Source organism: Cajanus cajan, chromosome 8 (assembly GCF_000230855.2).
Source record: "Cajanus cajan strain Asha chromosome 8, NIPB_CcT2T_4, whole genome shotgun sequence".
NCBI lineage: Eukaryota > Viridiplantae > Streptophyta > Magnoliopsida > Fabales > Fabaceae > Cajanus > Cajanus cajan.
Genome location: NC_138524.1, coordinates 55,777,280 through 55,800,258, shown reverse-complemented (window position 1 = coordinate 55,800,258; position 22,979 = coordinate 55,777,280). Strand labels below are relative to the sequence as shown.

Genomic DNA, 22,979 nt, shown 5'->3' with positions numbered 1-22,979 from the left:
GAGAATGGAAGCACCAAAATTAACGCGTTTGAATTGAACATATAATCAGCGAGTCTATTTGATATTGTAATTTATATATTATTAAATTATGTTAATTAAATTTAAATTTCTAATAGCTTTCACCAACACCCCATTGCCGTCAACTATAAATTCCCCGCACGCTTAAGCGCTTAAAAATGCACCAGCACTATGCACGACGCTTCAAATGAACTTGTCCCTAATAATTCATTAAGGTTGGATCCAGGAGAGAAACAAAAGTTTTACTCCTTCTATTCAATTTCTTCTGTCATTTAATATTCATCTATATAAATTATTTGTTGAATTAAAATTATCCTCAAATCTTAAGATCTTAAATTCAAGTTTTGGGTTTGACAAAAAAAAAATCCTAAAAGAAATAAATTTAATATAGTCAAAGTCTTGAAAGATATTAGTTTTCAATAAAATTGTTAGATATTCCTACTAATACCATGATATAAAAAATATTAAGAAATATTTAATAGATATAAATATGGGCTATTTTTTTATTATTTAATACTTTCTTTGATTTTAAATATAAGTATAAAATAGTAATTCACATTAATTAAGAAAGTGAATTAATATTCTTTAATTATACTAATCTCATTTAAAAATAACCTAATATTCTAAACTGCCATTTCTAGAAATTTTATATTAAGAATAAAAAGGGTTATTAAAAATACAATCTCAAATAAATGAAAGAGTATTCTATAAAAATTTCAGTATTAAATAAAGTAAATTTAATTAAACTTTGTTTATATTTAAAACTAACAAACATGCATTTTTAATTGTTTATAGTTAGAACCGAAGAAAATATTGCATTAATAGAATTAATATTAGTGTAGTCAATAATTGTGTTACTTGTGTAACTCACTCTAAAATAAAATTAAAAAAAAAAAGTGAGTAATTGATATGATGAGAGGGTGTACAATCATACTTCACAAGGAGTTATTTGCCTCAATTCATATGAAAACATCCCTTTAGAGGGTGTTTACCCATCTTGTTATGATTCTTGAGATTTTGAAGATTTCTCTCTCCAGTTTTGTGAACAAAATGTTAGAAAAAAAAATTGTTTAAATAAGGATATTTTTTTAAAAAGAAAAAGTATGAATTTTTATTGAAATTTTAAAATAACAATAGTTTTGAAAATAAAAAAAAAAAAAGTTACAATCAAGAAATGAAATCAACCAGGAAAAGAATATTGATTATACATATGTCTAATTAAGGGTACATTTATATAAAAATAATAATAAAAATAAAATAAAAAAATTCATAAACAATCTTTAGGAAAATAAAATACTACCTCAATTCTTATTCATAAGATTTTTTTTTTAATTAAACTATACCTTTAAGAAATTAGTTAAGTCCATTAATAATATAAATTTTGTCAATAATTTAATTTTTGTTCTCTAAAATTACACTTAAACAAATTTTAGAATTGTATGTTTAGAATCGTAAACAATTGATCTAATTAATAATATTATCAAATATAATGAATTTAAATTTTTCAGGATATGTTATAAAAAATAGAATTCTCATATTTTAAATATCACATTTTAATTGTCACATTATTTATTTTAACGTAAAATATGATATATGAAATTTGTATATATATTCAATTTTGGATAACATATTTAACAGTGTTTAAATTATGTAAAATTTGATATACATGATCTTAGATATAATATCACATAATTCAATAATTTAATTGATTAAATTTATATTATAAAAAAATTATTAAAAATATAAAATTTGATGTAAATTTTTAGACTTACATTAATATATGATGACTTTTATATGTGTTTGTGTGGAGTCACAAAATTTACATTTTGTTGTCTATTATATATGATGGTAATATGTGGTAGCGTTCATCACGCAGTGGTGTGAATTATTTAGGGGTTAGGGCGTCTGCATGCCGTTTTTAATTATTTTGTATCTCATTGATATGTGAGAGTAGGCCTTCCTCATTGTGTGTGTATTTTTATTTTAGTTATCTTTTTCAGAAAATGACATGTATCATATAATTGGACCTAACTTTCAACTTTCAACCAGTGACATCCTATAAATACATCACTTCTCTAGTGTGATCTTTCAACGCTTCATTTTAAATTTAAGGTAGCAACCATACTTTATTACACCTACTGCTTCATTTTGCTGCATGCTTTAATCTTGTACACATGCATGTTTCTTCTTCTGAACAATACTAACGATCCATATCTGAATTTCAAACTTGTCAGATTTGAAAAAACACAAGCTTCGTGTGGATCTGTCGTTCTGCAAAATTTTCAATATCATGGACAACAATGGCAGTTCCCACGAGCAAGATAACAACCGGGAAATTCCATTCTTTGTTTTCTTCAAAGACGCAAGGTATTAACATGAGTCAACATATTTTTCTTTAGGTCGATATATATGCATGTCTTTAATATCTGTTAATTAATATTGAGTCTTTTTTTGTTCTAAATAATTGTTAGTTTTAGTCTTTATAATTTTTTAAAATAGTTTCTAATGATAGTGTAACATATCAGCAGCCATCAACATTTAATACGTATTTAGACATAACCTGTTAGTATAATTATTCTAACTAAACCATTTCTTTATTTAATTTAAAACTATATACATATATAGAGAGATTCATATACGTACGTAACCCATTTTTATGTAACATAATTATGCATACTATATATGATATTAATTACAAAAGATCTAGTAGTATATATATCCAGTGTAATAAAAAATGAAAACTTCAAAAGTAATAAATTTAAGATTTGAGAGGAAAAAGTAAATCTTAGCATAGTAAGAAAGTAATGAAAACAATTAATAATTTGATAAGTTTTTAAACAGAAAAATGATACTTACTGAATAAATTATACATTTTAAAGAGATAAATTTGAAATGTGATAAATAATATAATGAAAAATAAATAAATTTTAAAAAAAAATTATACAAATTATCTATTGTCTGAATTAATATATGTATATCACAAATCTCTTTAAAAAAAATGTTAAAAATGACAGTGATGTCATTAGAGAACAGAGAGAATGTACTAGAAAATATTCCCATATATTCGAGAAATGAGAGTTCATATTTATATATATTACAAGAGTTGATATCTTATTTTACTTTTTTTCTCCTCTTCATTCCTCTCTGTATGTGGTTGATGGGGAAATTTCTTTTACATATATTATATTTATATATATATGAAGCTCCTAAGAAAGAATGAAATTCTAACACTTAAATATTGTAATTAATGTGAATGTAGACTTCTGTTCAAGCTGGATGCTCTTTCTCGAGAGATATTAGGGATTGCATTCCCCGCTGCCCTAGCTGTTGTTGCTGATCCCATTGCTTCTCTCATAGACACAACATTCATAGGCCACTTGGGTATTCATCTCTCTTCCTAGCTTATCCCCAACATTAATAATAAATTAAGCTTTTCACAAATCTTCATCATCACATAAATATTTTCCGTTGCGATAAGTGGATTGTGTGTAGAGAATAATATCAAATTGAATACCACTTTAAAGTTTAAATATTAATACATTATTAAATTCATAGTCTTAAGTAAATTTTGTATTTCTGTGTCCTGTGTAAAAAAAATTTGGGTTAAGACAATTACAATACAAAACAAGCGAAATTAGTCTTTAATACAATAGACTAACACTGCAGTTGGGAGGTGGATTTAGAAGGAATTCTTACGGATGGGATAATGGATTAGTTAGGTGTATGTATATATTTAACACTTGTTCTTTGAAGAAGGAATTAACAAGTATTTAAATGAAGAAGATGATAGATCTCATGATTTAAATCATTCTAGATGAGATAATTGTCACGGAATTGAGAAGTAAAGACAAAAATAATCTTTATTTTTTTTTGTATGATATGTATCATTGATTGAAGAAAACAAAACTCCCTAGATAATGCATTATGTTAATAAGTAATACATTATACTTGAAAATTATCATATTTTAATATGATAAAATGAATAATACATATGTTTATGTATATAAAAATAGACGTGAATAAAGTGAGAAGGATGAAATTAAATGGTAATTATATATATTATTTATTTTTATATACAAATTTAATTACCTAAAATACAATTTTGAAATAGAATTTTTCTTCTATTTCTCATTTAATTCCATTCTACAAATATACTACAATTTCCAATTTATTTCCTATCAAATAATTTCTCACACGTTCTCTCCCTTTATTCCAATTCCTTACCCCATCCCCCAAAGTAGGGCATAAAGGATATCCTTCATGAAAAATAAAAATGCATTAGAATGTTTTCTTTGTTATTTAGCTAGCCTTTGAGAATAACTTTTCTTTTGTCATGAATATAGGACCAGTAGAACTTGCTGCTGCAGGAGTTTCCATTGCTTTATTCAACCAAGCTTCAAGGATTACCATATTCCCTCTAGTTAGTATTACAACTTCCTTTGTGGCTGAGGAAGATACCATTCAAAAGTTTAGCAAAGAAACTCAAGATGATAACCCTAAGCTCAACGAAGTAATAATTATTGGAGACATAGAAAATGATACACCCAAAGAGAATAATAATGAGGCTCCAGGAGCATCCAATGAAGTAACCAACAAATCAAACGATATCAAGGCGAAAAAAATCATATCCAACGATGTGGAAAATTATGCTAAAGGGAACAAGGACATGATATGTAATGGAGATGGTATATTTTCTCTCTACAATCTACGTATTTCTCTTTCAATGTTATGTGTGTACTTGTCCACGTGCATGTGAATTTGCATATAACACCTTAACATCCATATATGCCACATGCTTTGCGATCAACCCTTTTTTCTTATCATACAAAGAAAAAAAAATGGTGTTGATAGTGACTTTTCTAGAAATCAAAGTGCAACCAAAAACATTTTAACCAATGAAAAATTATTAAAATTTAGGTTTAGAATGAGGACAACCATATAAAATCAACTTGTAATAAATATTCTTCCATTTGTTTAAGATAGTAAAATTTTGGCCTTTTACAAGTTAGGAGTAATTTTTTTAATATAAATTCTAAAAAGGATAAAATCAACCACTATATATAAGATATGAACGAATTTTTTGTGTGAAGAAGTTTTTAAAAACTTTTCTTCAAGAAAAAGTTTTTAGAAATTATTTTAATCTCGTATATTTATTTGTCATAATTATTTATAAATTAATAAATAAAAATAATTTGTATTATTATGATATAAGTTATTTATTATAAATTTAAAATATAATCTATATATTTATTCAAATTTTATATATAATTTATATATCTAAACATAATATTTACTAATTAAAAAATAATATTTATTTAAAATTTTAATTATATGTAATAAATATTTAACTTATATATCACATAAACTAAAATAATTCTTAAAATTGGCAAGCGTGTTCGTTTTGTCTTCGTTAAAAGTCACTTTTTTTTTGTTTTTTTTAATCAGAAGTCGTTATTAAAAACATGACATCCATTATTTTATTTATTTAAGAAATGACAAGCCGTGATTATAAGTGAGACTTTGTTTTTATTTTTATTTTTATTTTTTTACATTAAAATAATATTTTCATGTAATTTAAGAAAAAAAAACATAAATCAGTTTTAAAATACGACTCTAATTTTTTCCTTATTTTTATTAAAAAAAAAAAAAAAAAAAGAGTAGAAGTGGTGCTTCTCAAAACACGATTTTTACAAATTCTGCTCCATAAATACAAATTATCTCATTTCAAACTCTTTTTTAAAAAACATTATCCATTCAAGGAATTTCAAATAAAAACTTTATCCCTAGTAGGTAAAAAGCCACAAATTTTACTTTCTTGTACTTGACAAAATAGTTCTCGTACCTCAAAACCTTATAAATTCATTAAGTTATGCAAAGCTTCCTCGGTTTATTGTTTTCTAATTGGTGTGTGAATCATGTGAAATATTTGAGACTCTTTGCTAGTGTGTTTGCTTCCGCGTCAATAACGTGATTTTTCACGTCAAATCAGAAGTAAATAGTTTTTACTTCCGCGTTTCAGAAGCAAATAGTTTTTACTTCCGCGTTTCAGGTAGAATGGACGTGAAAATTTGTTGAAAAACGCTGAAACAAACACGCTTGAGTTGAGATCATCTTCTAATACTTTTTTATTTTCTTTTCAAAAACAGTTACAAGTAATACTAATATAAACAAGCACAAAGTTGGAAAAAAGCGCATAGCTTCAGCAACAACCGCATTACTTTTTGGCACAATTCTTGGCCTACTTCAAACTGCAATCCTTTCATTTGCAGCCAAACCTCTTTTATATGCAATGGGTCTAAAACATGTAAGTTTATCTATTCATCCTCAATAATTGATATAAGTTGCAAATTTTAGTTAATTCATTATCTAGAATATGCATGTTAATTTGTTTACATATATTTATTAAATAGTGACACATCTTATAAGGACATAAAGTCAATTTTTCAATTTTTTTTTTACATGTTTGGATAGTTTTTAGACAAATTATTTGAGAGGTCAATGTCTATACCATTCCTATTCTTTTGTTTGAAAATTGTGGCCTTGGGAGCTACCTTTTGGTAAAGATCTTCTTAATTTCTTGGGAATCGGAGTCTCGTAATAGTTAGCAAGATATTCATTAGGGCTAAAATCACTTTTATCTATATTATAAATATAATATGTGTTGATATATTATTAAAAAGTATAAGTTTAGCACACATAATATATATTGTTAAATCTCATTTAAAATTAATACTACAATTATTTGTAGATATATGTCAAATAAATTTATATTTACATACCACTACATGTAACATTTTTCTTTATTTATATAATGAGTAATTTGAACTTTATTTATAGGATTCTCCTATGTTAAGTCCGGCGGAGAAGTACTTAACATTGAGATCGATTGGGTCACCTGCTGTTCTTCTCTCCTTGGCCATGCAAGGAATCTTTCGAGGATTCAAGGACACAACAACTCCTTTATATGTCATTGGTACGTCATATAATAATCTTACAAACTCAAACAAAATTATTCCTCGTAAAAAAATTATGTGATTTCTATCCAAAATTAGAATGATAATAAAGATTATATATATTAAAAGAAAAAATTATATATTAGCACTCCTCAAAATGAGATAAAATGTGAGATATAAATAAAATCATGCAAAGGAAGAGCAAAATGCTTTAAAGGCTAATCTTTTGTATTATATTATGTATTCAAATGTTTTTTCCTAATTTGGGTCATTTATTTATTTTGTTTTGCTTAGTTTCGGGGTACGCGTTCAATGTCCTATTGGACCCAATACTTATTTTTTATTTGAAATTGGGCCTCAAAGGTGCAGCTATGGCACACGTTATCTCCCAGTAAGTCTTTCATTGTTATATCTCATAGCAATAAGGTTAACTCTTTTTTTTTTTTTTTTTTTTTCATACAACTAACTGTATTTAACAAAATGGTGATGATCCTTATAGGTACATGATGGCAACCACCCTCCTTTTGTTGTTAATGAAAAGAGTACATCTCCTACCTCCAAGCTTAAAGGATTTGCAGATTTTCCGATTTCTTAAAAATGGTGAAGTGCTGAAACTTTTCACATATGTTGAAGTTGTTGATTCTTTATTTTATTGAGAAAGAAAAGACAAAACTCACATACAATTTGGAGTATTCATAAGATTCAATCCTCAAATGGAAAAACAGAACCAAAATTCAATGCTTTAAGAATATCAAGTTATTTTAACAAATTGCATCGATTTGTGTGACTTATGATTATGTGTTTTGAAGGTACTAAGAGTGGTGAGAAAAAGGGACTAATCTCCTATAATAAAGATTCAAATTTTTGTTGAAAATAATGCTTAATATTTGACAATTTTTAGAGCAGATTTATCTTCCAAAAAATATATTAAATATTATTTTTCAATCAAATATTTTTCCCTTTAAATCTAATTCCATCCAATTCATCAACACTTATACTGCTTTAATTATTATTAGTCTTCAATTTAGAATAATTTTTTTTTATATAAGACTAATTCATGTTGTCTCATATATATATATATATTATTTTTAAGTTAAAATCTTAATTTGGTCCCTTATAATATTTTAAAATTTTAATTTAGTCTTACTTTAATTTCTAGATTCAATTTAGTCACACCTATTAAAAATGCTAGTAATGTTTGTCTTTCGTCTAAATTTCTCAAATGCCGTTTAAGAGTGTCCATGTGATTGAGAATCACGGATGTGCTTCTCACGGCTCTTACTTAGCAGATTTTTTTTTTATGTGATTCATACCGTCGAAATCACAGGGGTGATTGAGAATTACATGCGTGATTCTCATGACTCTTAAATGGCGTTTGAGAAATTTAGACGAAAGACAAACATTGTTAGTATTTTTGACAAGTGAGACTAAATTGAACTCAAAAATTAAAATAGGACTAAATTGAAACTTTAAAATATTATAAGGAACCAAATTAAGATTTTAACCTTATTTTTAAATTAAAACATCTTTAACGAAAGTGTATTTTCTTAATTTAGTAAAATGCATTAACTATAAATTCTTAGAAAAGAATGTCTTCTAATTGGTTAAATGGAAAATGAATATTAATTAAAAAAGAAAAATAGTATTTGGTGTGCACCCTAATTGATCAAAGGATATATGAATATTAATTAGGAAAGAAAAATAGTATAAAGTATATATTTCATATATATAGAGAGAATAAATTTATTATCAACTGAATTAACTATTATTTTTAATTTTGTTGAATTAAATAATTGGATCTTATATATAGGAATAGAAATAGTAATAAATAAGATTAATGAATTTTGTGTTACTTGTTATGAGGAGATTCATATTCAATTTCATAATTTTCTACAGGAGGTCTATTGTTAACAAGAGTAGTATCAGTTACATTTTGTATGACCTTAGCATCATCATTGGCAGCAAGGCTAGGTTCAATTCCCATGGCTGCATTTCAACCGGGCCTACAGATCTGGTTGGCATCATCCCTTCTTGCTGATGGTTTAGCTGTTGCTGTTCAGGTAAAAATAAAATAAACAAATAAATTATCCTTCATTTCTAGGAATTGCAGTTGTGGTCTTGAAATTGCAAGAAGTTGCAGAGAAATGTAACTGATGTGCAATAAAAGTCAGATATAATTAATCAGTTGGTTTGGTTCACAGACAATTCTAGCTTGTTCCTTTGCTGAGAAAGACTTCAACAAGGCAATTGCAGCTGCTACAAGGACACTACAAATGAGTTTTGTTTTAGGAGTGGGGCTCTCTCTTGTAGTTGCATTTGGATTATACTTTGGAGCTGGAATATTTTCCAAAAATGCTCAAGTTGTCCAATTAATCAAAATAAGCATGCCGGTATGCCCCTAAAGCAAAACAAGATTGTATATACCAAGAAATTTCTAAATCTCAGCATCCACTAATTATTAGGCTAATAAAAATATATAAGTGAAGAAACATTAATGCAACACTCATCTTACATTAATGTTTATTTTGTAAAGTTTAGATAATATTAAGGTATAAAATAATACTAAAGTTATCTTATTTTTATTTAAAATAATCACAAATCATTCATACATATATGATATATCAATATATTTATGTATGATTGTTTACTAATATCATTTATTTCACCAGTTTGTTGCAGCTACTCAACCAATCAATTCATTAGCCTTCGTCTTTGATGGTGTCAACTATGGGGCTTCTGATTTTGCATATTCTGCCTACTCGTTGGCAAGTTCACATGCCTGTTTTTTTTTTTATATTATTATTATTATATGTCACCCTTAACTACCCAATTCCATTTAGTAACTTTTGGCTAATTACTCTCTTTGTTTAGGTCTTGGTGTCATTAGTAAGCATTCCTATAGAAATCTTTCTCTTCAAGAGAAAACTATTCGTTGGGATTTGGATTGCACTAACCATATATATGATTCTTCGAATGATAGTTGGTATATGGAGGTAAACTTCTCCTTGTCAAAAGCAAGAAACCATTCCATCTTCTAACTAGTTTCCATTCAATCTTTTAAATCTTGAGAAAACACAAAATGATACCAACCTAAAAAGGGCTTCATACATTGAGTTGCTAAATTATATAGACATATATAGGATTTATGCTATTGAATATGGAATAGAAAATCACAATTCAAGCACCTAATTTTAGTTATTTAGTTTTAAAAAGTATATTTAATTTGATAAACTATAATTATTAGTTTTTATAATTGATGCAATTTATTTGCTTTCTTAGTCGCATTGATTTTACTTGTAAAATTTATATATACTTCAAAGATAGGTTACATATTTCATGAATGTATGTGTAGGATGGGAACAGGGACAGGACCATGGTATTATCTTAGAAAAGGACCATGTAATCTGAGAGGCCAAGCATCGCCATAGAACATCGATCGATCTTATCAACGAGGAGCAGTATTTTTATTTTTATTTTATCAATTATCTATAATTAAGATCTATACGGGTCCTATTATAATATTTTCCATCAGCTTTGGTTTTATGCTGTAATAAACTTATAATATCTTGTATTGCTCCATACACGTGTCGTGTTATACATTCTACTTTGTTTCCTTCATTTGAGGGATTATAAATATATATAATACATCCTTTACCGATTTTGATTGTGATTCTTAGAAGATTATTCTTCCTATTATCGATATGTAAACTTTGACTGATTAAATATATTTATATTTATATATCATTGATTGTGTAAAATAAAAAATAAGAAAAAACTGAAATTGATTAATAGAGAAGTAACGACCCGGCTGGTCACTACACACTACACGGTACACCTGAAAACCGGACAGAAAGGAACAAGTGCATACATATAGTGTCTAGAATATACATATATACATGGTCCAAGTCTGACTAGATTTAAAATGTACAAAAATACATTCAAGCTATTACACCAAGTAGCTGAAACAACAAAACATCTACTAGGATAAGCTCCGCCTGCCAGCTGCAGACTCACCACTAGCCACCCGCTTATCCCTGCTCTGCTCCCGTACATAATACGATCATAGCAGTCCAACCACATGGAAACACAAAGGGTAAGCTAGTAAAAAAAGAACAACGTATAGCAAGATTTAAGTAATATGAACAACTACAACTATCAACACATCGTCAGCCTACATCTCATCGATTGTACAACAAACCAGCAATTGGAAAATAATGTGTCGTCACGCATATCATCTCGGAGATCTCCTACAACAACTCAGCCTTTATGACCTACAACAACTCAGTCATTATGGCCTACAACAACTCAGCCTTTATGGCCTATCACAACTCATATCATCATACAACACAACACAACTTTATAGCACAACATATCCTCTTACAACACATCAAGACATCTTACAACAATATTCATCTGATACAACTCAACATCATCAAACAACTTTAGCTACTAGTCATCACTTCATGTTTATCAACTTCGACTTAGCTCCGCATAAACAACATTAGACAACATATAGTGAATTATCATCTCTGCGCCCGGCGCACTCGTGGTTGCGCCCAGCGCAGTGCAACCAGAGAGCACCAGGGGGCCAACGCGCCCAGCGCAGCCTGCCCGCGCCCGGAGGGACCCATCCAGAGAGCCCAAGGCTCACTCGCGCCTGGCGCAATACCAATTGCGCCCAGCGCATGCCAGGCAGAGACTCCATGGAGTCTCACACGCCCAACGTGCCTAGACCCACGCCCAACATGAGGAAGGCAGAGACCTCCCTTGGTCTCGTGCCCAGCGCAATTCAAATTGCGCCCAGCGCCCTCAAGACAGAGACTCCCAAGGAGTCTCACGCCCAGCGCGACAAGGGTCGCGCTCAGCGCAGAAACAAAAAGCCCAAATCAGGGTACAACTGATATCGCGCCCAGCGCGGTCCAAGTCACGCCCAGCGCGGACTAGCTAGAGACCCACATTCCCAAGCGCGCCTGGCGCACCCATCATTGCGCCCGGCGGGCTTGCCTAAATGAAGTCCCTTGGTAGCCACGCGCCTGGCGTGAAGAACTGCACTCAGCGCGAAGCTCAGCAGCAACACCAGCAAGTTCAAAAATTTCACCCAACACTGCAAAATAATCAGAAATCCAGCATGCAAATGGTTCAAAGTACCACATTTTCATCCAAGAGTCCAAAAACACCATTTTTTTACACATGCAACAACAAAAAAAGAAAAACCCCAAATTTTTCTCAAAACCCCAAAGACCCCAAAACTCAAATTTCCACCCAATCAGTAAAGAATCAACAATCATAAACAACCAAATGAGTTCTTAGACCCATTTTCAGCCAAAACGCAACAAGAAAACTAGCTTCCCTTACCTCGAAAAAGAATCCGAGCTTCCGGGAAATGGAGGACGAAGGGAAGAAGAAGGAGCTTGAAATCGAACAGAGAAGAGAGACAACTTCAGCTAGCTCTGCCCTAAGCTTGATCAGCACCTTCAAAACCAAGGCCACCACAAGGAAGATTAATCAGCAACAAGGAAAAGGAGAGAGTGAGAGTGAGTTGAGAAGAAGAAGGTGAATCAGCCAAAGTGAGTGAAGGTAGGGTTTGGGGAAGAAAAGAAAAGGAAAGGGTTTCACAACCTCCCCAACAACAAGAGTTTTCGTCCCCGAAAACAGACTTACTTGGGAAAAGAAACGGATACCGCTCCCTGCACTGCTGCTCCACCTCCCAAGTAGCCTCACCAGCAGCTGCATCCCACAACACCTTCACCAGAGCAATGAACTTGCCCCTCAGCTGCTTCAGCTTATGATCAATCACAGCAACTGGCAACTTCTCAAACGTCAGGTTCTCCTTCACTTGTACATCATCCAGCTCCACCACATGACTCGGGTCATGGACATACTTCCTCAACTGAGATACATGAAATACATCGTGTAGGTTTGAGAGGGACGGGGGCAAGGCCAACCGATAAGCAACCGGACCCACATGTTGTATGATTTGATGGGGACCCACAAACCTCGGTGTCAACTTCTTTGCCTTCAGCGCTCTACCCACACCAGAAGTCGGAATCACCTTCAGAAACACATGCTCCCCTTCAGCAAACTCCAAAGGCTTCCGCCTCTTGTCAGCATACGACTTCTGCCTACTCTAAGCAGTCCTCATTCTCTCCTGAATCATCTTTATCTTCTCAGTAGTTTGTAGGATCAGCTCCGGTCCCACAACCACTGACTCACCATCCTAATACCAGCACAGAGGAGTCCTACATCTTCTGCCATACAAGGCTTCAAATGGCGCCATCCCAATACTAGCATGAAAGCTATTATTGTACGTAAACTCCACCAGCGGTAGGACTTCCTCCCAACTACCCAAGTGGTCCAACACACAAGCCCTCAGCAAATCCTCCAAGGACTGGATTGTCCTTTCTGACTGACCATCCATTTGTGGATGATAGGCAAAACTCAACTTCAGCTTCATGCCTAAGGTTTGGTGTAGACTCTGCCAAAATCTGGAAGTGAACCTCGGATCTCTATCTGAAATAATACTGGAAGGCACCCCGTGCAACCATACTATTTCCCTCACATACAACTGCGTCAGCTTCTCCAAAGACCACTTGATGTTGACAGGCAAGAAATGCGCACACTTGGTTAACCGATCAACAACCACCCAGATAGCATCACTATTCCTAGCTGACCTAGGAAACCCCACAATGAAATCCATAGTAATGCTATCCCACTTCCACTTTGGAATCTCAATCTGCTGCATCAACCCACTCGGCTTCTGATGCTCCACTTTCGCCTTCTGACAGGTCAGTCAGGCCGCCACATATTCAGCTATCTCCCTCTTCATACCAGACCACCAGAAAGTCTTCTTGAGGTCTTGGTACATCTTAGTCATACCCGGATGTATGCTAAGTCTACTTTTGTGGCCTTCCTCCAACATAACTCTCTTCAGCTCAACATCCTGAGGTAGACAGACTCTGCCTTTGAACCTCAATATTCCATCTTCTCCCAGCTCAAAACCTACAGCCTTCTCGGTACCCAGCAAACCAAGAAGCTTAACCGGCTCAACATCTTGCAACTGCTTGAGTCCCACCTGCCTCAAGAACTCATTAGTTATGATAATTGTCCCACAACTAATGTGATCCTGAGCTAACTCCACACAGAGATTCAAATCCCTGAACTCCTCTACGAACTCCAACTCCTTCACCATCATACCAGACATGTGGATGGATTTCCTACTCAGCGCGTCCGCTACAACATTGGCCTTACTAGAATGATACATCAACTGGAAATCATAATCCTTCAAAAACTCCATCCACCGCCTTTGCCTCATGTTCAGCTCATTCTGGTCAAACAGATACTTCAAACTCTTGTGATCACTGAAGACGCTGAACTGAGCACCATACAGATAATGTTGCCATATCTTCAAGGCAAAAACAATAGCTGCCAACTCCAAGTCATGAGTGGGATAATTCCTCTCATGGTTCTTCAGTTGCCTTGAAGCATATGTCACCACGTTCCTGTTTTGCATCAGCACACACCCAAGACCCTGGTGAGAAGCATCACAATACACATCAAAGGGTTCACCAGAATCCGGCAACACCAACACAGGAGAAGTAGTCAACCTCCTCTTCAACTCCTCAAAACTCCGTTCACAGGCATCTGTCCAAATGAACGACTGCTTCTTCCTCGTCAGCTGGGTTAGAGGCGCTACTATCTTGGAGAATCCCTCAATGAACCGTCGATAGTAACCCGCCAAATCCACAAAGCTCCGAATGTTAGTGACAGTCCTCGGACGCTCCCACTGTAACATCGAATCCACCTTAGCCGGATCAACAGCAATCCCCTCAGCTAAAATCACGTGGCCCAAGAACTTCACTTCATCCAACCAAAACTCACATTTTGAAAGTTTAGCATACAGCTGCTTCGCCTTCAAAATTTCCAGCACCAACCTCAAGTGCTCTCCATGCTCTTCCCGGGTCCTTGAATAAATCAAGATATCATCAATGAATACCACCACGAATTTATCCAAGAACGGCCGGAAGATCCTGTTCATGTAATCCATGAACACTGCAGGGGCGTTGGTTACACCAAACGGCATCACGACATACTCATAGTGACCATACCTAGTCCTGAAAGCATTCTTCGGTATGTCACCCTCCTTCACCCTAATCTGGTGATAGCCTGACCTCAAGTCAGTCTTCGAGAAAACAGATGCTCCCCTAAGCTGATCCATTAAGTCATCTATCCGGGGTAGTGGATATCTGTTCTTAATGGTCAACTTATTCAACTGCCGGTAATCCACACAAAGTCGACTACCTCCATCCTTCTTCTTCACCAACAACATAGGAGCACCCCACGACAAAACGCTCAGCCGCACCAACTACTTCTCCAATAGGTCCTCCAACTGACCCTTCAACTCAACTAACTCAGCAAGAGCCATCCTATAGGGAGCCACCGACACTGACCCCGCACCTGGAACCAAGTCAATGCTAAACTCCATCTCCCTAGTAGGAGGTTACCCAGGCACTTCATCCGGGAACACCTCAGCAAAATCCCGCACCACATCGATCTCCGCAATGACCCTCTCAGTCTCCACACTCATAGCAGCAAGCAGAAGACAACACTCTGCTCCATCCCTCAGCAATAATTTAGCTTGGCCAGCTAAAATCAACAACTCACCCTCCTCCTGAGGAAAGATCAACCGCCTATTGGCACAATCTATAAGGATAAGATTGGCAGATAACCAATTCATCCCTAAGATTATGTCAATATCAACGAAAGGCAAACAAATCAAGTTTACCTTATACTTCTTCCCATTCACAACAATAGCGCAACCAGCACACAGTTCCGAAGCAACTACCGAAGCAGAAGCGGGCGTCGACACTAGTAGTCTCAACCCCAAATCACACACAGGCACACCCAGCATAGCAACACAAGCATAAGAGATAAAGGAGTGAGAAGCTCCAGAATCAAACAAAAATACCACATCCTTACCAACAGCTCTGCCCTTCCCCTTCACAAGATCAGAAGAAGTCGAAGCTTCAGCACCTGTCAAAGCAAAAACTCTACCAGCTGTGGTGGGTCTGTCACCCCTCTGGGCATCTCCTCTCTGTGCATCACCCCTCTGACTACTCCTCTCCGGTCTGTTCCTGGTGGGGCAGTTGAAAGACACATGGCCCATCTGCTGGCACCTGAAACACCGGCTCTCTGTGTGGGGACAATCCCTGATCAAATGGGGCCCACCACACCTGTAACATCTAAGGGCAGCTCCTCCACCCTGTCCTCCTCTACTAGTAGCACCAAAAGGTTACCTGATGACAGGACCCCCTTGTTGGGGTTGGGGCCTATCATACGGCTTCCTTTGGTTCCCTCCTTTCTTGGACCCAGCTGGTCCTTCAGAAATCTTCACTTCACGGTTACCACCTTCCAACCGTTCAACGACCTTCGCCTTCTCCACTAAGGCTAGAAATTCAGTGATGGCCATAGGCACCACCACCCTCTTCAACTCATATTTCAGACCCTCGGCAAACTTCCGGCATTTCCAGGCCTCAGTTATCCCTTGCGAATAAAAACGAGCTAGATGCTCAAATTTCATCGCATACTCTGAAACGGTCATCCCTCCTTGGTGTAATCGCATGAACTCAGCTTCCTTAGCATGCCTCACACTCTCAGGAAAATAATTTTCCAAGAACATCCTCCGGAAGCATTCTCAGTCAACAACCACTCCTCTAGCGGTCTGCATGTGATGGGTACCCCTCCACCAATGCTCCGCTTCCCCAACCAGCATGTACACCGCGTATGCTAACCTCCTCTCTTGAGAACATCCCAACACGGTGAAGATCTTCTCAAGCTCACAAATCCAGTGGTCAGCCACCTCTGGATCTGCATCTCCCTTGAATTGCGGAGGATGGCATTTCCGGAACTCAGCCAGGTCCCGGCTCTCCTGTGACCCAGTGGGCCTTGCTGCACCAGCTGCAGCCCTCTCAGCATCCATCCGAGCAAAATAGGCATTTTGCTGCTGCATAGCCATGGCCATCATCTCCATGGCCCGGGCTATTTGTTCGTTGGCTCTAGACATTGTCTACAAAAGCAACAACATCTTTAGTATACAATATCTAAACCAAACAACAATCAGTCAGCACAGCAAAACATCACAACAATCAACACAACAAACGACACAGCAAGACAGCACGACACAGAGTTCAGCACAACAGAAGCCTAAAGGAACCACCCCCAAAGAGTGTCCACTAGACTCGAACTGCTCTGATACCACTAAAGTGTAACAACCCGGCTGGTCACTACACACTACACGGTACACTTGAAAATCGTACAGAAAGGAACAAGTGCATACATATAGTGTCTAGAATATACATATATACATGGTCCAAGTCTGACTAGATCAAAATGTACAAAAATACATCCAAGCTATTACACCAAGTAGCTGAAACAACAAAACATATACTAGGATCAGCTCCGCCTGCCAGCTGCAGACTCACCACTAGCCACCCGCCTATCCCTGCTATGCTCCCGTACATAATACGATCATAGCAGTCCAACCACATGGAAACACAAAGGGTAAGCTAGTAAAAAAAGAACAACGTATATCAAGATTTAAGTAATATGAACAACTACAACTATCAACACATCATCAGCCTACATCTCATCGATTTTACAACAAACCAGCAATTGGCAAAAAATGCGTCGTCACACATATCATCTCGAAGATCTCCTACAACAACTCAGCCTTTATGGCCTACAACAACTCAGCCATTATGGCCTACAACAACTCAGCCTTTATGGCCTACAACAGCTCATATCATCATACAACACAGCACAACTTTATAGCACAACATATCCTCTTACAGCACATCAAGACATCTTACAACAATATTCATCTGATACAACTCAACATCATCAAACAGCTTTATCTACTAGTCATCACTTCATGTTCATCAACTTCGACTTAGCTCCGCATAAACAACATTAGACAATATATAGTGAATCATCATCTCTGCGCCCAACGCACTCGTGGTTGCGCCTAGCGTAGTACAATCAGAGAGCACCAAGGGGCCAACGCGCCCAGCGCAGCCTGCCCGCGCCCGGCGGGACCCAACCAAAGAGCCCAAGGCTCACTCGCGCCTGGCGCAATACCAATTGCGCCCAGCGCATGCCAGGCAGTGACTCCATGGAGTCTCACGCGCCCAGCGTGCCTAGACCCACGCCCAGCGTGAGGAAGGCAGAGACCTCCCTTGGTCTCGCGCCTAGCGCAATTCAAATTGTGCCCAGCGCCCTCAAGACAGGGACTCCCAAGGAGTCTCACGCCCAGCGCGACAAGGGTCGCGCTCAGCGCAGAAACAAAAAGCCCAAATCAGGGTACAACTGATATCGCGCCCAGCGCGGTCCAAGTCACGCCCAGCGCGGACTAGCCAGAGACCCACATTCTCAAGCGCGCCTGGCGCACCCATCATTGCGCCCGGCGGGCTTGCCTAAATGGAGTCCCCTGGTAGCCACACGCCCGGCGCGAAGAACTGTGCTCAGCGCGAAGCTCAGCAACAACACCAGCAAGTTCGAAAATTTCACCCAACCCTGCAAAACAATCAGAAATGCAGCATGCAAACAGTTCAAAGTACCACATTTTCATCCAAGAGTCCAAAAACAACACCTTTTACACATACAACAACAAAATAAGAAAAACCCCAAATTTTTCTCAAAACCCCAAAGACCCCAAAACTCAAATTTCCACCCGATCAGTAAAGAATCAGCAATCATAAACAACCAAATGAGTTCTTAGACCCATTTTCAGCCAAAACACAACAAGAAAACTAGCTTCCCTTACCTCAGGAAAGAATCCGAGCTTCCGGGAAATGCAGGACGAAGGGAAGAAGAAGGAGCTTGAAAACGAACGGAGAAGAGAGACAACTTCAGCTAGCTCTGCCCTAAGCTTGATCAGCACCTTCAAAACCAAGGCCACCACAAGGAAGATTAATCAGAAACAAGGAAAAGGAGAGAGTGAGAGTGAGTTGAGAAGAAGAAGGTGAATCAGCCAAAGTGAGTGAAAGTAGGGTTTGGGGAAGAAAAGTAAAGGAAAGGGTTTCACAGAAAATACTTATTGCATTCACAATATAAAACAGTTTTACATTATTTATTATAATTAGGTATGATTAAATTTGTAGACTTTGTGTCAGAACACTATTTCACACACATATTTTAGAAAACTGAGAGTAGTGAAAACAAAAACAAAAATAAAACTCGACAAATAGTTATAATACTTGAATTTCAAAATAGGAAGTAACTCTAATTATAACATTGTTTAGAATATGTTTAAGAACTAATTGAGTTGATTTTAATTGGAGTTAAAAAAAAAGTTTTATTCATAAATTTTTACTTTTTAATATTAAAAAATATATATTTTTTAAAACGGATATCTAAATACACTCTAACAAATACATATGCCCATTAACTGAAAACTGAATCACAACACAACAGATCCCCTAATTCAAATTGGTTGGTTATAGATAACATTATCAGTTATCTATAAAAGTTGACAAGCTTCAAAGGCTTTGCTAATATATCAACAACATGCTATATATTCTGACCTGCAATACTCCAATTCAGGTTTCTCCTTAATCACTTGATATCCAAGGAAATGAAATCTAGTTTCGATATTCTTGTTCTCAGTCAGACAATGGGTCTTGAGGAAAATGATAAATTAGAACCTTTTAAATATACGTCATAAAATGTAAATGTATATTTTTTTAAAAATAATAAAAATATAATTTTATTAAAAATTTGTACATGTTATTATATTAAGTGCATAGTATTATTTTAGACAGACTCTAAAAAATTTATTATTTTAGAAAGAATGATATAGTAATAGTATGTAGTGCAATTTTTATTTTTAAAACAGCTAGCTTCTTCGAGTATCAAGTACATAATTTATTAAGTGCAGTTTTCATTTTTCAAATACATCAAACATACAGAGTAAATATAATATGTTATTGAGTACAATTTTTTATTTTAAAACAATTTTTTTCAATTTTTTAGTGCTATTATTTAATACGAAAATGAATGGCATTTTTTTCCATAAATAAAAAAAAAATTTGAATGACAATTAATGAACAAACATGCAATTCTATTTCCCAAAAATGTTTAAAAAATATATAATAAATTCAAGGTGTTAACGTGCATACGAAAATAAAATATATGAAGCATTGTCTATTTTTTTTTTCTTAAAATATGAGAGAATAAAAAGATTCTAGGGTGTTCTGAAGTACCTTCAGAACAGGTACTTCAGAACAGGCTATGCTCTCACCATGTGCAATAGAATATGCTTAGCCACGATAATTTTTGACTTGTTGTCAATCAACAATCTTAGTAATTTAGATTCACACAAATTTAACTCCAATAATGTTTCCAACCACACAGCTAGACAAGCTAACATAGATGCAGCTATATAGTATTTATGCTATTCACATGAAGATAATATATGCCACTACACTTTGCTTCATGAAATTGGTTTTGTACCAAAGATGAAAATACACCCAGTTGTGCTTTTTGGATATTCCTTATCCCACACCAACCAGAGTCATAGTATCCAATTACTTCTCCCTCTGTTGTTCATACTATAGGTATACAATATGCCAAAATCTAATAATGATCCTTTAACATAACTCAAAAATTTATGCATGAGATGAGGTGTCCTAGGTCTCTTCATAAATCTAATTATTAACCACTTGCGAAGATTAATTCCTCAGTATCTCTGTGATCTGCTTGCATTGTGACGGATCAACCACTTGCTCATTTCCTTCTTTAAGCAATTTGATTCGGTTTCTAATGAAGTATTCATAGAATTACACTCCAACAAATTGACCCTCTCCAAGAAAATAGGACAACATTACTAGATCGTACATTTCAAATTCTTTCATCATCCTTCTTTTAGATGTTGCTATTTCTACCTCAATGTTTTTAGTCACAAGAAAATTATCCATATAGAGATGCACTATCAATAGGCTTGAGGTTTTTGAGTTTCTAACATAAACATCATGCTCAGTAGCACATTTAGTAAAATTTTGTTACTCCATACACTACAATAAAATGGACTTTTAGTGGCATTTAATATATATGACTTTTAGTAGCAATAAAAATTGCTACAAATTCTTTTACCGGCATTTCACATATTAGCCATTGTATGCGGTGTCGCTAAAATATTTACCGGCAATTATTCTAAATGCTAGTAAAGACCCTCATAATGGTCGGGAAAAGTGTATAACTTTTTGTGTCATTTGTTACTGGCATTTAAAATTGTCGCTAAAAGTTTAAGAAAAGATTTATAATACTCTTTAATTATCTTATTTCTAGTCGATGTAGGACTTGTAAGATGAGTACAAATACTCTTTAGTTACCTTATTTCTAATTGATGTGGGACTTAGAAGATGAAGGTTATCTTCTAAGTATATATTTTTTAATTTTTTTAATTATCTTATCTCATAAATACCAACTTAGAATAGTAAGTTATAGGCCTAACTCAACCTTATAAAACATACTTGTAAGGTGAGAGTTATCATTCACTTATATACTTTTTAATTATTTTATTTCTAGTCAATGTGGGACTTAAGTTTTTTCTAACAAATAATTGTCGCTAATAGTAAATTTTGATGTGATGTAAATACATTTTTAGTGGTCATTATATAATAGTCATTAATATTTTTATTAAATAATAAAATAGAGGTAATTAATTTATTATCATTAAATAATTATCGATAATACTAAATTTTGTTGTAGTGATAAAACTATTAATTCTCATTACAGGCCTCATAGGCCTACTTAATAAAGCCATACAAGGCCTTCTTTAGCCTATACACTTTATCTTGTTACGCAAACACTTCAAAACTAGGTGGTAGATTTACATATACTTCTTCCTCTAAAGGTTCATTCAGGAAAGCTGATTTTACATCCAATTAGTATAAATACCGACCTCTGTAACTTCAATTGCAACAATTAATTTAATTGTTTCAATTCTTGCTACTGTAGCAAAAACTTCATGATATTCCATACTAGGTTTTGCAAGAATCGCTTGGCCACAAATCTGGCCCTATATGTGGCCATTTCACCATCAAGCTTCATTTTAGTTTTATAAACCCACTTCACATCAATTGGTCTATTTTGATAAGGAAAATGAACTAATTTCAAGGTTTGATCTTCTTAATCTACCTCAACTCACCCTCCATAGCATCTCTTTCATGTAGATCTTCTAAATTCAAAACTCACAGGTTCTGATTCAGAAAGCAAAGCAAAAGGTATAAGTGTTAGTGTAAACCCTAGAGGCCAATTTTTTTTTATGTGATTATCTCGCTTATTTTTAGTGATAAAATGAGGTATTTAATTTATTATGTGTGTATTGAAAATGATAAAGTCCATATAATAATTTATTTATTCTTAAATATCTCTAGTCAAGTATTATGACCAAAATAAACACATTAATGTATTAAGACTAGTATATGAGTAATGTAATGATGTATTAGAGCGACTCGCTATGAAAACACTGTATAAAAAGTTATGTTTGTGTCATAACAATTCTCGACGTGATAATGTATAAAGTCCTTAGACCTAAAGTCACTAAGATTCTTATGTGAGAAATTATATGTTTTAATATCAACAAACGTCACATGTAATAAGATAGTTATAAAGTTAGTTATTGGACGTAGAACGAGTCGTGAAGAGGAATGTGAATGATTTAGATAAGATTTGTCCCTATTTTATATAGGATTATTATTTGTATTGTCATTCTTGATAAAATAAGACAAATTATGCATAATTATTATGTTGAGTAAGTTAATATGAGATATTAATTTTTAATGTATTCTCAAGTGTAAATAAATTAGAATTGAATGATGCAATGATGACACAATCTATATTTTGTGTTCAACTATGATATTTAGAATGTAACACTCTCTACCTTATATACCATAAAGAGAATCACATTGTTAACGTAAACTAAACTTGATAATAATAATAAAATTATAAATG

General features: G+C 34.3%; 1 protein-coding gene across 1 annotated transcript; it reads left to right on the top strand.

Moving 5' to 3' along the window:
• The first annotated feature begins 1,861 nt into the window (after positions 1-1,861).
• LOC109790597 (protein DETOXIFICATION 43) lies at positions 1,862-10,795 on the top strand. The gene is made up of 12 exons (XM_029269692.2): positions 1,862-2,385; positions 3,278-3,399; positions 4,362-4,703; positions 6,165-6,322; positions 6,856-6,991; positions 7,266-7,362; positions 7,471-7,571; positions 8,868-9,031; positions 9,173-9,361; positions 9,641-9,736; positions 9,843-9,964; positions 10,324-10,795. Exons 1-12 carry the CDS (start codon positions 2,309-2,311, stop codon positions 10,397-10,399), a joined length of 1,680 nt encoding a protein of 559 aa, XP_029125525.2. The 5' UTR covers positions 1,862-2,308; the 3' UTR covers positions 10,400-10,795.
• The last annotated feature ends 12,184 nt before the right edge of the window (positions 10,796-22,979 follow it).

Excerpts from the sequence above, each read along its gene's own strand:
- LOC109790597 (XM_029269692.2), top strand. The coding sequence starts at position 2,309 with ATGGACAACAATGGCAGTTCCCACGAGCAAGATAACAACCGGGAAATT. Across the intron at positions 9,032-9,172 it reads GTTTAGCTGTTGCTGTTCAG|ACAATTCTAGCTTGTTCCTT; the intron begins GTAAAAATAAAA and ends TTTGGTTCACAG. Across the intron at positions 9,965-10,323 it reads ATGATAGTTGGTATATGGAG|GATGGGAACAGGGACAGGAC; the intron begins GTAAACTTCTCC and ends ATGTATGTGTAG.